This window comes from Lutra lutra, chromosome 11 (assembly GCF_902655055.1).
Source record: "Lutra lutra chromosome 11, mLutLut1.2, whole genome shotgun sequence".
In the NCBI taxonomy this organism is placed as follows: Eukaryota; Metazoa; Chordata; class Mammalia; order Carnivora; family Mustelidae; genus Lutra; species Lutra lutra.
Genome location: NC_062288.1, coordinates 36,430,690 through 36,447,220, shown reverse-complemented (window position 1 = coordinate 36,447,220; position 16,531 = coordinate 36,430,690). Strand labels below are relative to the sequence as shown.

The 16,531-nt window shown below is 44.7% G+C and overlaps 1 protein-coding gene across 1 annotated transcript; it reads right to left on the bottom strand.

Annotated features, from left to right (window-relative positions):
• Positions 1 to 371: 371 nt before the first annotated feature.
• Positions 372 to 12,066, bottom strand: GATAD1 (GATA zinc finger domain containing 1). Its single transcript, XM_047694670.1, has 5 exons — positions 11,619 to 12,066; positions 10,697 to 10,822; positions 9,043 to 9,102; positions 3,665 to 3,848; positions 372 to 1,786 (listed from the first exon to the last, which is right to left on the bottom strand). The coding sequence occupies exons 1-5, from the start codon at positions 11,868 to 11,870 to the stop codon at positions 1,596 to 1,598; spliced, it is 813 nt and encodes a 270-aa protein (XP_047550626.1). The 5' UTR covers positions 11,871 to 12,066; the 3' UTR covers positions 372 to 1,595.
• Positions 12,067 to 16,531: the final 4,465 nt, after the last annotated feature.

Sequence of the window (16,531 nt, the reverse complement as noted above, 5' to 3'; positions counted from 1 at the left end):
CCATATTGGGGTATGTCTTCAATAACAAGAGAAAAGGAATGATTTACCTGGTACGCAGTGGATGCCATTGGTATTTGTTGAGGAAGAAAGTGAAAATTTAATCTTTATTTTAAAAAATATTACACAAGTATTTACCAATTTATAAATAAATGGTATGTGTATATACTGATTTTTCAATATATCCTCATTTTAATAAGTTTCATATATTATTTCTTTTATCAATTGGCCACTCTTTGAAATTTTCCTAAAATCAATTCTGTATTGATCAATCTATTGCTCCAAATTATGAGCAGAACACTGATGTTTTCTGTTCATGCCATTTTTACATAGAAAGCCCCACATTTGTTTAAATGAAATAAATCCAAAGTAAATACAAGGTAAAAAATACATTTTAATCCAAAAGTTTGAATACTGGCACTCAGCTATTTACAGTGGTATTTACACAATCAATTTACAGTAACATTTGTGGAGAGAACTATGAACACAGAGCTACCTACAGTTGCTTCCTTCTAACATACAAACCATAACTATGCAGAAAAATGTTAACAGCTAAAACTGCTACAACTCAAAAGCATTATGATTAAATTAGATTCTAGCAAACTTTACTGGGGTTGAAAAATGCTGGTTAAGTCAGGATAGAAGAGGTGGGTGTGTGCATTTCTTCCAATTTCTTCCCCATTTCTTCCAATTTCCACATTGTTATTCCCTTCGTTAGCTGACCTGCACTTAAGTAAAACCTATACCTGAATTCTGACAATTTCATAAAAAACAGGGTGTCTAAGACTTTATTTTAGGCCTGTTACTATGAGTCTACAGCAGATGGTTTAAGTAGACTTTTTTTAAGATATTAATGCTTACGACCTATTAGTCATTTTTCTGACTGCCCAATGGTTGTTTTAATGATAGTCAAGAAACTACCAAGGGGAATGCCTGAACACTACATGATTCCTATGTGCTCTTCACGAAGCTGACTGTCTGCGTTGTAAAATTTTATGGTTTGATTGGGAGCCTCACTTTGAGAAGGGAGATGGAAACAATGCAGATCAACAAAATAACTCTGAATCTGTTTGCTACAGAATACAGTTTTTTAAAGCTGAGGCTACTAAAATCATCTACCAATCACTATCTCTAAGGTTAAAGTCTATCTAACATTTTCTAGATGAAAAAATAAAGCTTATGTCACTTTGTGATAAACACAGTTGGTCATAGCTACACTTTATTTGATTAAGTCCTTGGTCAGAAATCCAACCTTACTTAATATTTTGTTCTAGTAGAAAAATACAATCCATTGACTGTAACGAGTTTCTAGAAATAAACCATGGAGAAAAATACATACTACCTGTTCCTAATGGTCCCCTTGGAAATTGCACCCTTTGCCTGGAAGATACACATATAGAATATATTTAACTTCAAAATATATTTAATTCATTGTTATCCCTTTTAAATTTCCAAGTAATAAACAAGCTAATGATTACTGGGTAGTTAGGGAAAAATTTTTAGTCATCCTTCCATCTAAGAATTTCATGAAAGAAACATGTGGCATATGTTACAAGAGTTTGAATACAAGATGACTGGAAGAAGTTTCACTTTCTAAACTATAAATGGTTGGCAACTGTTTCCTTAATAGTGATTGCAGGAGTGGGTCCAACATGAGTCCATATGTAGCCCTTCTCTGGTCTGGTCGGAACTGTGGGAAACGGCGATGAGCGGGACTTGAAATATTCAGAAGGTGCATGACACACAAATTCCAAGTATTCCATTTTCCTTGGAAGATCCTCCTCTGGTCCTAAAGGCAGTCAATGGAAAGATTAAACACATTTTTGAACATATGTATCATTTTCATAAAAGATGAACATTCCTAGATGCTAGGAGAAACCACTCTGGTGGTGGTGACCTGACCATAGTCCTTGATACATGTAGTATTCTGAAGTCCGTCTCTGTATTCTCTAGTTTAGTTGTTCAACTCTCCCAAACAGTGACTCAATACAGAAAGGATTCTAAAAATTGTATTAGTACTATACAGTGTACAGTGTTCATTATATGCCCACACCGTTCTAAGTAGTGAGTACATAAAACGATACTTTGAGTCCTCACAACTGTGCTCTGAGGAAGGCACTGTTATTTTAAAATTTTATTTATTTATTTATTTTTAAAGATTTTATTTATTTGACAGAGAGAGATCACAAGTAGGCAGAGAGGCAGGCAGAGAGAGAGGGGGAAGCAGGCTCCCTGCTGAGCAGAGAGCCCGAAACGGGGCTCGATCCCAGGACCCTGATATCATGACCTGAGCTGAAGGCAGAGGCTTAACTCACTGAGCCACCCAGTGCCTGGAAAACACCATTATTATTCCTGTTTTATGTGTGAGAAAAGGAGACACGAGAGATTGAGGAACTTGTCCATAGCCACACAGCTTTAAGTGCTGGGTGAGGAACCAGATCTTCCAGCTCTGACTGTGTGCTCTGAACCCCTAAGCCGTGCTCCCCGCTCCCGAGTCTGAGGACTGGGAGGAGTGGGAGGTGGGAGAGGAGCCCCAGAAGTGATTCTCCACATCTCTGCCTCCACCAAGAATCCTGTCCTACAGATCATTCAGATTAAAGTCCACTCTTCTATGTACCTACAAGCAAAGGCTAAAACTGATCACATATCAAACTTCACACACAGGTGAGAATAACAGCAGCACATTAACTGTCCCTGAGTTCCCTCTGGAAAACAAAACAAAACTCTGTATGCGAATGTAATGCATGCTCATTGCAGAAAGGCTGAAAATATGAGGTAACTTACAAACTCTGAATATTCTTAAAACCTGTATTAAGAGGCACCTGGGTGGCTCAGTGGATTAAAGCCTCTGCCTTTGGCTCAGGTCATGATCCCAGGGTCCTGGGATCGAGCCCCGTGTCGGGCTCTCTGCTCAGCAGGGAGCCTGCTTCCCCTCCTCTTTCTCTGCCTGCCTCTCTGCCTACTTGTGATCTCTGTCTATAAAATAAATAAATAAAATCTTAAAAAAAAAAAATATTCCTAAATAAGCCTCATTCCTGAGCAATAAATTCTTTTAATAGAGTTTAACACGGGGTCACTCAGAAAAATCTTATCCACATCACTTTTTAGTAGGTATATACTGCCCTAACTCAAAATAACCCATAGCACTCAAACCCCAACTATGTAAAATGTCTTTCATATTTTCTACAAAGCTCTTTACTTTTTAACATTAAATGAGGCTTACGTTTGTTATGGATTGCATTATATTCTCCCCATTCCGTTTGTTGAGGCCCTAAGCCCCAATGGGATGGTATTTAGAGATGGGGTCTTTGAGGAGATAATTAAGGTTACATGAGGTGATAGGCTGGAGCCCTAACCTGATAGGACTGATGTTCTTCTACGGTGAGGAGACGCTAGGAGTGTGCACACACAGAGGAAAGGCCACATGAAGACTCAGTGAAAAGGTGACCGCCTCCAAGCCAGGAAGAGTGCTCTCACCAGAAAGTGACCCTGACAGCACCTTGATCTTTCACTTCCAGCCTCCAGAAGTGTGAGAAAATAGGTTTTGTGTTTATCCCACTTGGCCCATGGTACTTTGTTATGGCAGCCCAAGCAGACTGATAGCTTCTGTTACATAATAGAGGAGAGTTCCCTGCGTTCAGGAACCTGTACCACTTGTCAAACTCACCAATGATGTAGGATGCAGGATCAAACTGGTCCCTAGGGCTTGAGAGGGTGGGAATGAGCCACGTCAGGGCAGCGCTTTTCTCACAGTACTGGTCCTGGATGAAGCCCCGGATCTGAGCATAGTAGGGCTTTCCATCTTGTTCATCAATCACCGAAACAACATCTCCAATTTGGTAATATACTCCCTGGGAGAAACAGAAGACAATCCCATATTTGAAATAGAAATAGAGAAAAGCACCAGAGCTCCCCAACACGAAATGAACAGTTTGCACAGTGATCAGTAAAACACCTTTGAGATGGTCCAATGCTTATATGGTTGATGCCAATTCTTTCTTTCTTTTTTTTTTTTTAAGAGAGAGAGCAAGCTTGAGTGGGGGTGGAGGGACCCCTAAAGAGAGAGGGAGAGAATTTTTTTTTTTAAGATTTATTTACTTTAGGGGCGCCTGGGTGGCTTAGTGGGTTAAAGCCTCTGCCTTCGACTCAGGTCATGATCTCAGGGTCCTGGGATCGAGCCCCACATCGGGCTCTCTGCTGAGCAGGGAGCCTGTTTCCTCCTCTCTCTCTGCCTGCCTCTCTGCCTACTTGTGATTTCTCTCTCTGTGTGTCAAATAAATAAAATCTTAAAAAAAAAAAAAAAAGATTTATTTACTTTAGAGAGAAAAAGACAGCGTGTGTGCCCACTGTTGGAGGGAGAGAAGGAGAGGGAGACAGAGTCTTAAGCAGACTCCGTGCTGAGCACAGAGCCAATGTGGGGCTTGCTCTCATAACCCTGAGAATAGGACTTGATGTGAAATCAAGTCGGATGCTTAACTGATTGCACCACACAGGTACCCATTTTTGTTTTATTTTTTTGGGGGGGAGAGAGAATTAAGTTTGCTCCACATTGAATGGGGCTTAAACTCACGACCCTGAGATCATGACCTGAGCTGAGGTCAAGATTGGGACGCTCAACTGACTGAGCCACCCAGGGGCCCTGGATACCAATTCTAAAGTTGTTCACTCTTAAATAAAAATTATACACACCCCTGAAAACGTGCATCTGGAGAAAACATTTTTATAAAGACACTTTGATTTTATATCAGAACAATGATATTCCCTATTTTTTGGGCTACAGCCACTGAGCTGTAGAAAGGGGAAGTGACCTTACTGAAGGCTACTTGAGGCAGGAATGCAGCTGGGGCTCCTTCACTGACTCCAGGGTCCATCTCTGTCCTATACTGAAAAGCAATGCTTACCTGATGAGAATACGTTCTACACTCCTTCCTCCTCGGCCATCCATAAAGAAAATGGACACCACACATTCAGACCCAAAGAAATGAGAGAAACTCCTCTGATTATAACCGGTCTTCAGGATAGGTCCCTTGCCATTCACTCAGCTATCTGCCCAAAAGACAGCTACCTGCGTTTCCAGCACTCATGGCTTCAGGTCTTATCCCTGCTCCATCTCGCAGCCAACTAACTCATCCGTTGTGTCTGTGTCAAGCCCTCTTTATGACTCTGCCTGTGTCATCTGTTGTATGTCTAGTTCCCTAGGTCTTCAAAAGGAAATAATTTCTCCCTTGAACATCCATAATGGCTGATCCAAATCTTTATGATTCCCAGCACTCCCTTAGGTGGGTGTGGTTCTCAGTCGGCAAAAGTAACCTTGACTTGTAGGGACCAAGGGTGATTTATCATGGCTTCCATCAAAATAGGGCCTTGGCAGGAGGGAAAGCTGCTGGAGTGTGCCCTTCAACCATAAAAATAATTCTGAAGAAATATTTCCAGTGAGTGAGTGGTGACTGGAGTTTTTCCTGGTGGATCCTTCAACTGTGTTGCATGTGGATCGCTTACGGAAGGGCAGAGTGAATGCGGGCCACAATCTGCTACTTGATAGTTCATGTCCATCATCAGGTGGTCCTTGGAGCCACTACTCAACGTTTTAGTAATTTGTCACATAAATACTTTGCATTTATAGTTTGCTTTGTCTACACATAGAATCATTATTCCCAAATTATAAATGATTAAGAGGGCCTTGCTTAACATAGACACTCAAATATATGCTGAAAAGGGGCGCCTGGGTGGCTCAGTGGGTTAAGCCGCTGCCTTCGGCTCAGGTCATGATCTCAGGGTCCTGGGATCGAGTCCCGCATCGGGCTCTTTGCTCAGCAGGGAGCCTGCTTCCCTCTCTCTCTCTCTCTGCCTGCCTCTCCATCTACTTGTGATCTCTCTCTGTCAAATAAATAAATAAAATCTTTAAAAAAAAAAAAAAATATATATATATATATATATATATATATGCTGAATGAATATTAACTCAAAATACATAATAGTGTGGAAACAGAACTGCAAGACAAAGACAATGTCTTACTGAAAGATTCCAGGGGTGCCTGGGTGGCTCAGTTAGTTGAGTGTTGGACTCTTGCTTTCGGCTCAGGTCATGATCTCAGGGTTGTGCTCAGTGGGGAATCCATTTGAGATTCTCTCTTTCTCCCTCTGCCCCCCTCCCTGCTTGCTCATATGCTCTCTAAAATAAATACATTTTTTAAAAGATTTTATTTATGTATTTATTATTTATTTGAGAGGCAGAGGGAGAGAGAGAGTACAAGGGGAGGCAGAGGAAGGAGAAGTAGACTCCCTGCTGGGCAAGGAGCCCGATATGAGACTTCATCCCATGACCTGAGTCAAAGGCAGACACTTAACCAACTGAGCCACGCAGATGTGCCTAAATAAATAAATCTTATGAAAAAAAAAAAGATTCCAGTGGCAAGCAATATCTGGAACCTGGTTAACTGTTTATTAGTCTGTGTTGTGTTGTGCATGGATATACAGAAAGCACTAACCATGACTAAGGCACTTAATCTAGGGAGTCCCTTCATTTGCAGGGAGGTTTCAGGGTTTCTGGCAGAAGAGAAAGAAGATCAACGCAATATTGTGAGGAAGCAGAGCTGTTCATGCGGCTCTTCTGCCACAGGGAGGCCGTTCAACCCTTTGGGGTCTTGGGTGCCCATACTCCTGGCTGTCAAACCCAGTGGCTGCACTCAGCTCCCTCTGGCATGCCTGATCTGGGCTCGAGTTCAACAGATGGCAATGACCTCTTAAGCCCTCCTGCCCCAGTGCTACCTGCAGCAGCAGCCTCTGCAATCCTGTGTATCGGCAGCAGGACCTCAACATTTTGGTGCACTCTGTCCTTATTGTCTAACGAACGGGGCGGCAGACAGCAATAAGAAATACAATATTTGAGGGGTGCCTGGGTGGCTCAGTCTGTTAAGCACTTAAGCGTCAGACTTTGGTTCAGGTAGTGATCTCCCGGTCTTGGGATAGAGCCCTACAGCAGGCTTCCCGCTCAGTGTGCACGTGCATGCACATGCGCGCGCTCTCTCTCTCTCTCTCTCAAATAAATAAATAAATAAAATCTTAAAAAAAAAAAATATGATACTTGTAATAACAGGTTCCACACACCTTTTGCCTTTTGGTTGAGACATGCCTGGAAATCACTAGTACACTAAATCCTTAGCCAAACCAGTTGTTTCTTTTTTTTTTTTAAGTTTATTTATTTATTTAAGTAATCTCTATACCCAACATGGGGTTTGCACTCACAACCCCAACGTCAAGACCTGTATGCTCTACTGACTGAGCCAGCCAGGTGCCTCCCAACCAGTTGCTTCCGGACTTAATCTGTAAACTATGTTCAGCTTTGAGAGTGATACACAAATTTGAAAACCTGACGATGCTAATTTCTACTATTCATTGAGTGCTTACTCTGCTAAGTGCTTAACAAATAGGACCTCGCGTGACCCACTGACGTGGCTACTATTTACAACCCCTCTTTTATAGATGAAGAAACACCAGAGAGGCTGGTCTCAACGCAGTCACACAGCCACTTGCCAATGGGGCCAGGAGCTGAGCTCTGCCAGCAGACTGCCTCGCTCCGTGACTTGTTGGCGAGAGAATCTTTGACAAGTTCTTGAAATTCTCTGTGCTTCACTCTTCATCCATACAACGGAGAAAACAGTAGCACTTCACGGAGTGGAGTTTACTTCAAAGAACGAAGTAAAGCCTATGAAGCGCTCACCTCAAGGCCTGACACACACCAAGCACATACTAAACTTTAGCTACTTTATTATTAGCAATGCCTGAAATGGCAGGAAACATAGGAGCAATGTTTGCCTGTGTAGAGGCTGTTCTAGACTACACAGATCCTGGGCTACTGACAACATAAAAGGTACACACAGAGTATCACACTTGAGTTTCTCAGTGTTTGGTCCACTTGGGTCAGGTATGAAGCACTAACTGGTGCCAATAGCTCAGACCCCAAAACACCAACAGCATGTAATGGCTGCTGCCTGTGTCAGGACCGCCAGGCTGTGGAAGCCGTTTCTGTGTTGCAATTGCTTTCCTAAGCCTTCTGGTTCAAAAATAATGGTATGTCATGTCTCCTGCCAAAGGAGCAGGTTGTCTGTGGGCTCTGGCCCTAGGAAACCTGACTTCCTCACTCTTTTTTTTTTTTTTTTTTTTTTTAAGATTTTATTCATTTATTTGACAGAGAGAGATCACAAGCAGGCAGAGAAGCCGGCAGAGAGAGGGGGAAGCAGGCTCCCTGCTGAGCAGAGAGCCCGATGCGGGGCTCGATCCCAGGACCCTGGGATCATGACCTGAGCCGAAGGCAGAGGCTTAACCCACTGAGCCACCCAGGCGCCCCAGTGACTTCCTCACTCTTTTATCAAAATATTTTGGACTCTCACCATCTGCTTCTTGTAGATGTTAACCCCTGCTACTGCCCTAATTCCTCTCACTTCTGCTTAAAGGCATTTTAGAATCTCTCTGCCTCCCCAACCCACTAGATATCAAGTCTCTACTCCCTCTTTTGTCCAAGTCCCCGTTTTGTGCTTCTCCCACAGTGACTGTCACAGTGACGAGGGTGGCTCATGCTTTCATGACTCCACACTATACAACAGCATTTTAAAATATTTTAAAATACCATATTTCAATAAGCAACTACCCCTCCTATCTCAGCTCTGGATGAAATGTTTTATACCTGCCATATACAGGGAAAACTAGCTTAGAAAAGAACAAAAAACAGGGTGCTTGGGTGGCTCAGTCATTAAGCATCTGCCTTCAGCTTAGCTCATGATCCCAGAGTCCTGGGATGGAGCCCCACATCAGGCTCCCTGCTCAGTGGGAAGCCTGCTTCTCCCTCTCCCACTCCCCCTGCTTGTGTTCTCTGTCTCACTGTCTCTCTCTGTCAAATAAATAAAATCTTAAAAAAAAAAAAAAGAAAAGAACAAAAAACAGTCACACGTTATACAGAAGAGCAGAGACATTTAGACAAATCCAACATTTGGCAGTATATCATACAACAGGCCCAAATCGTCCCACAGTAACTCCATAGATGCTTACCTTATAGAAGATTGATTCTGCAGTGATTATAGTGGAAACAGACTCAGGAGCTTTGATGGGCTAGGGGAAAAAAAAAAGTAAAAATATTAGCACATTCCTAGTGTGTACGTGTGTGTAGCGTATACAGGCATTTTTCCAGTCATCTACAAGAGTTCTGTGACTTAAGAAATACTAAATCTGTTGCTCGTTGACAGGAAGTGCAATAAAAAACTGAACGATTTTCTGAATGTTGTGGCAAAGCACAGTCTGAGTAATTCTGTGGCTATATCTGCTACTGTCAGCTTAAAAGTTGCTGAGAACTAAAGCACAAGCTTCTGACATTGCTGCTGAGATCTATCTCAAGCGCTTTCGAAGCTTCATTACATACTAACATTGGGTTGGAAACAATATCCTGGCTGTGAAGGCCTGGCCGTAACGGGAGCGGAAGGCATAAAACGTGTAGGTGAACACAAGGTGAAAAAGTGTCTCCTTGAAGACGTTTTGCGTCTCAACTTAACCATGGAACCAGCTGGGGATCAGCTAATCATCAGAAGTAACTTTCCAGCGAGCTGAACTCAGCTTACATGAAACTTCCTTGGAGTCCTAAGTCGTTTGCCACCACCCAGCCATTACTGCCATCCCTTCTTAAGCTGTAGTACACGCTTACATGCCCCAACACGAAAACCAGGCCTCCCCAAATGTGTCTTGGGAACAACCTTGAAGAGGGGTTGCTAGCGAAACAGATACTAAAATAATTGCGGAGCAGACTCCACCACACAGAGGAGGAAACTGTGAGCGATACGACTACAGTCACATGCATTTACTTAACACACTTTGTCAACAGGTGCCTCATTTTAAGAAAACCAAATTATAAAAGTCTTAAATCAGTTAGGGCAACTATTCTGATTAAGAATCTGCAATCGGCACAAGAATTTACTTTTGTTTCACAAATGAATACGCCCATCTTCAGAAATGCCTTCACTGGTAAGGGAAGCATTCCTGTTCTGAGAGGAAAGAACATCAACCTGAGGTTTAAAAAAGTAGACTACAACGCACCATCCACTGCGTATGACCATTTTCCCCTTGTGTTACAAAAATACTGAGAGTTTACTGCAAAAACAGGTGCTTTCAACTACCCCGGCACAAGTTTTTCAACCATCCAGTTTTTACAGTAGAAGAAAGGTTTGGCAAAATTTTTGATTCACATTCATCAACTGATTATCCTAAGTCAGTAAGATACATTTTCTGGGGCTGTAATAACAAACAAATATGGAAATGAATGAGTTCCAGTATTATTTACTTTGATCTTTAAAGAATAAAAAAAAAATTTCCCCCTAATATATCCGACCATATCAAGAAACATAATCCCACCTCCTCCTTGCAGAAAGGACCCAATCAAATGCATTCAAGGTTGATGTTTCTTTTAGACTCATATTTTATATTTTCCAGTGAAAAAAATTAAAAGCTAAAAAAAGAGAAAGGATATTATTAACTATAAACAGTAAGCTTCCTGCAACGGAGCTCACTTTTAAGAAGTGTGGACCACTCCCCAGAATACCGCAGAAACGGGGGGGGGGGGGGACGACAAAGTTCAGATGAGAGATGAAGGCGCTGACAGGACACACTACACACACAATGCCATTACTGTAAAAGACACTGTCCACAATCATCTTACGTTTTTTAATTTAAAAATATGTCTTCTGCCTTTTCCTTTCGTGGAAACTTTCTTTTCAGCAGCTGGAGCAGATTTGTATTTAGTGTTTCTGAGCCGAGCAGACCTCCTGTGAATTTCCTGCTTACTCTGTTATATAAACAATTAAAGAACAAAAAAAGATAAAGAAATAAAATTGTAGAAAGATTGCTGTCCCGATACCACCATCTTACAAGGACTTCAGAGTATCCACCTAATGCTATTTAAAAATTAAGTAAGAATGTGGCTTTTCTATTTACCCTGTTGTAATCCCAGAACTGGGCTAATTAAAACAGGGAGGGCTCTAGACAAGCATCTCCAGAGCCTCAAAAAAGTGTGAACTACTTACAATAGGTCATGGGAGAGGTGCACCAGGAAGCCTAGGCCAAAGCAAGAACTATTCGTTTGTTGTGTTTATAGTGCAGAACATTCCTTAACAACTCAGCTCCCCAACCCCAGGGAGCGGGCTAGGTATGGAACTTTCTACAATGGAATACTTACGCTGCCAATTAAAACAATGACATGGTAATCTTACTTAATAATATTAACTAATAATAAACTTTAACAGGGAAAGTGGGTCCAGTAGCATGACCCGTTTACGTGTGTGTATACGTGTGTGTATTGAGAGGTCTGGTTACTACCGCAAATGTGATACGACGACGGGGATTTCTGAAGGGTTTTAAATTGTCTTGCTTCTTTACACTTTCAATTTCCCACAATAACAAAAGGTGCTTAGAATGGGCCAAATCAGGGAAGATCTCATCGTGGGTGGGAGCGGGCGCGCCTCTCTAGCAGGGTCACCGAGATCCGGGAGAGCCCACGCGCGCGCCCCGTCCCCGCCCGGCCCATCTCCGCCCACCCCACGCCCGGTCGGACTCCGCCCGCTAGAGGGGCCGAAGGAGCTCACCTGCTTGCCGCTCCCGCCCCCGTTGCTCTGCGGAGGGGCGGCCGAAGTGCTGGCGAAGGTCGCCGCGCCGAAGCCGCCACCGCCGCTGCTGCCCCCAGTCCCACCAGTCGCCCCCGAGCCGGCGCCCCCGCCGCCGGCGCCGCCCCGGCCCGTGCAGTGGTGGCAGAGGATATCCCCCTGCGGGCTCTTCTTCCACATGGAGGACGACGTGGTCTTGCAGACGCTGCAGGTGGGCTTCAGGCCCAGGGGCATCGTGGCGGGCTCGGGCGGCCCCCGCGGGCGCAGCGATACGGGAATGGCGACCGCCGGCCCGGGCCGCCCGCTGGTCGGCCCGCCACTCCCAGCGACAGGAAGAGCGGCGCGGCCGCCGAGCTGTCCACGCAGGGACCCGAGGCGACCGCTGCCCCCTGGAGGCGGGAAGGCGGTTCCACCCGTTCTTCGACCGGCAACAGCCGCGGGCGGCCCACAGCGCCGGGAGGCGGGCCCGGGGGTGGGGCCTGGCCTGCAAGGCTTCCGGCGATGGGTGGGGCCTGAGCGGCGCATGCCTCCGCAGCCCCCCGACCGGAAGTGCCCTGTTCGGAACATCTGAAGGGGACTGTAGATCGGACCTGATAGCCTTTTGGGGAAAGATGTTAAACAGTTTTTGGCTTTAGGTGTGGGATTGACAGGTAAAATGCAGAACGCCAAATTAAATTCGAATTTCAGACAAGCAACGATTAATATTTTGATATGCGTGTATCCCACGCAGCATTTGTTGTTTACCGGAAATTCAGATTTAACTGGGTGTGCTGGATTTGTATTAGCTAAATCTGACATTCCTGCTGAGGACGCCTTTACACTCCTAAAAATTATAATTTAGACCCTCAAGTACTTTTGTTTATATGAGTTGTATCCATTTATGCATTAGAAGTGGAAACACGTTTTAAAGCCTGCGATGTCAAGCACACGTTCCTTAGCCATTGGGTGACGATGTTATCACAGATCCTGTAGCCTCTGATCAGCACGCCCGTGATGGCATCAGAGTGGAAAGACAACGGGTTTGGCCTAGAGAGCATTATGACAAGCCAGCTCCCTTCTTTTTAATGTGGTTACCAGAACAAGCCTCACCAGGGAAAGGAGTCTCTGCTTTTCAGCCTCACTTCCTAGCTTAGTGGTTGCATACCTGTTTTCAGGATCCTGGGTTTTCTAGACTGGATACACTTGGAGACATCCCAGTGAACATGCTGGTGGCATGGCCCAGGGAGAGAAAGAAGGAAACTTGTATTGAACGCCTAGGATGTCACAAAATCTCATTTAGTGCTTATGACAACCCTGAAAGAAGCTACTACCCCTATTTTATTGTAAACTGATGATCAATGGAGGGACCATGATTCGGACCCCTGGCAGACACAACCTCTGCTCTGACACCACATCCCAAGGCCCTCAAAAAGCCCTGGGGCCTGGGCTGTGGCTCAGGCATTCTTGCTCTGAATCTAGGTTTCCCCAATAGTAGAACGAAATATTAACCACTTTCCAGTACCTTCGTGGGGATTAAGACCAACTGTAAAAGTGGTTGAGGAAAATAGATAAGGACTGTTGTCTCCTTGTTTTAGAACCATTCGCCCAGTGAGGGGCATCTAGGGGTCACGGTGAGGAGTCCATAAGTTAGTACATGTGAGGTTATAATCATCTTCTACATAAATTTCATGCACCCTAATGCATGTCTCCATCTCCTAGTGTATACTTCTCTTTGTACTTCATCTACATATTACTCCCTCTCATTCACAGAGAACCTTGACCCCTGGCTCACCAGCTTCCTCTACATCATAGGACACTATCCTGGGTTGGGCCAACATCCACATGAACACCCAAACCCTGTTTCCTCCATTCTTTTGCAGCCCGCATCTCCATCTCCTTCTCCTGTTTTTTTTCAGTTCCCAATGCTTCCAGTCATGCCCTCCACCCTTCTAAGATCATCAGGAAGAACTCCCATTTTTTACCTCTTTTATCACAAAGTAACTCTAACCACAAAATCAAGAAATAGAATGTTACCATTACAAAAACACCCACTTGCCCCTTACCCAGAGATAACAGCTACACTGACTTCTGCCATCATAGGTTTTGTAGATTCTCTTTGGTTAAGAAAGTTCCCTTCTATTTCTATTTGTTTCTATGTGTTGATTACATGGATATATTTCTGAATGTTACATTAACATTACAACTCCTGGAATGAATCCAACTTGGTCATGATATACTATCCTTTTCACATATTGCTGGGTTTGGTTTACTAATACTTTTAAGATTTTTGCATCTATGTTCATGAGTAAGATGGGCTTGTAATTTTCCTTATATCTTTGTCAAATTTTTGCATCAAAATTATGTTGGCCATGGGGCGCCTGGGTGGCTCAGTGGGTTGAAGCCTCTGCTTTCAGCTCAGGTCATGATCCCAGGGTCCTGGGATCGAGCCCCGCATCAGGCTCTCTGCTCAGTGGGAGGCCTGCTTCTCTTCCTCTCTCTCTCTGCCTGCCTCTCTGCCTACTTGTGATCTCTGTCAAATAAATAAATAAAATCTTTAAAAATAAATTATGTTGGCCAAAGTAAAGACTTTGGATTTCATCCTGGGTGACACAGGAAACAATTTAATTGAGGTTCTTCTGTGGGCTGATATGAAAGGATAAAGGAAAGAAAGCAATTTATAGAACAATGTATAAAATATGATCACTTTATGTAAATTTAAAAGCTGTATGTGTGTGATGAATACTTGTTTTAGTCCATTAGAAAACTGCTGTCAATTGATGGTTACAGAATTGGTGAGGGAGACTTTCACTTTTCATTTTGTATTGTTTGAATTTTTTTCACTACATCAACTGCTCCTTTTATTTAAAAAAAAAAAATTATCTAATGGGAGGGGCACCTGGGTGGCTCAGTGGGTTAAGCCTCTGCCTTCAGCTTGCGTCATGATCTCAGGGTCCTGGGATTGAGCCCCGAGTTGGACTCTCTGCTCAGCGGGGAGCCTGCTTCTCCCTCTCTCTCTGCCTGCCTGTCTACTTGTGATCTCTCTCTCCGTCAATAAATAAACAAAATCTTAAAAAAAAAGTAAGAAAAGAAAATATCTAGTGGGAAAAAAGGAAACAACAGCAGTTTTTCAGCCTTACAAATCCTCTCCTAGCTGGAGATAGCGGTGTACAGTGGTTTGGGTCTCCTTCAAGGACTGGTGGCTGGACATCCTCACGCAGCTCTGGTTACTGTCTGTAGAGTGAGGATGGTATTGCCCACCTCAGGGCTGTGTGAAGATTTGATCAGTTCTTGTGCTTGGCTTTTCCTAAGTCAGTAAGTGGGCTTCTCCAAGCAGCAAAACCATTAAGTCCTGTGCAGACCGCGCTAGAGCATAATAGAGCCATGTGCCACGGGGACAAACAGGGCTGCTAGGCAGAGAATGTGATGGGGCCAGGGGCGGAGGGGCAAGTTGGGAGGTGAGGGAAATGGGTGCAAGGAAAGAACTCAGGAAGGCAACTCAGTGAAGTCTGTAACCCAATCCCCTGCTCCCTTCCTGGGACCTCAGAAAGAGCATGAACCACAACCATCCAGGCTGGGCTCCCCAGTGCCCAGGTGCCAGTGAGAGATCTCAGACTGAAACAAAAGCAGAGAGAGAGAGACCCAGCCTGGACGCAGGGAGAGGGTTCAACTGCACACAGAGACAATCTGTGCCTGTGGGGATGCCTGAGAAAATTCTACTCACCGTGTTTGTGTGTGTGTGTGTGTGTGTGTGTGTGTGTGTGTGTGTGTGTGATATAGAGAGCGAGCAAGCGTGTGCTGTGGAGACAGGAATAAATATACCACAGCCTGGTTTCAAAGAGAGTACTGTGCATCTTGTTTTGTGTCCCGGTGGGTGTGGGCACTGTGGGGCTCCTTGGGCACTCAGACCCTTGTCCTGTGCAGCTCCGGGGCAGAGCACCTGTGTCTCCGCTTACTTACCTGTCAGGCGAGGATGACAAGAGCACGTCCCTCCCGGGGTCACATTGAGGAGTCGGTAAGTTAGTACATGTGAGGTTGTAAACACTTCTACGTTTGGTAAGTGCCGGGTTAATGTTGATTCTGAGGCCAATAGGAGAGGAAGACGAAGCATTTTTTTGATCAGATCAGTCAAGTCATTGGTTATACCCTCCTGACAGGCAAACCTTGGGAAAACGTCAATTAACTCAAATTGTCTACAGGGGACAAACTAGGGAGAGAGACTGTGGACGGGACAGAGCGTGAGTGAGACCTGTGACACTGCCAGCAGGTGCAGGAGAGGAGAGCCGAGGCAGACATGCTTGCCAGCCTTTCCCTTTTTCATCCTCAAGAGGGGCTCATGCTGTCCATCTCTCACTCCAGACATACCTTCCCTGTGAGAACTTAATGCCATCACTTTGTTGTGCAGGTGTCCCACGGCTCCCAGACCCGTGCCCTGTTCTCAGGCTGTTCCCTCTCCCTGGAATGTGCTCCCTCCCAATGCTTCCCACCCCAGCCTGTCCTCTCCAGAATTGGCTCAGGATGCCTCTCCGTTCTCCAACTCCCTGACATAGCTTCCCTGCTCTGTCCCTTCCTTCGCCGACCTTACGGTGTGGCTTCGCATCCATGTCTCCTCCACGGGACTGTTGAGCATGCAAGGACAGGAAGCTTAGCTTTCTTCCTCTTTGTGTTTCTTCTCTGCCCTGCACATAGTAGGCATGCCTTGATGGGCAGTTTAATGGGCGGGTTAATACATCAGTCAGCCTGTTCTCAGAAGCAGTCTCCATTCAGGACAAGCATCTGTCCCCATGCCTCTCCTTGCTGTCCGGCTACCCCGTCGTCTGACTTCTCTCACCCGGCAGCCTGAATCAAGCTTCCCGGGTTCATTGGCTGGCAGCCCGGGGAAGGCATCTCCCTATACCATGGGGGGGGGGTGTTGTCAT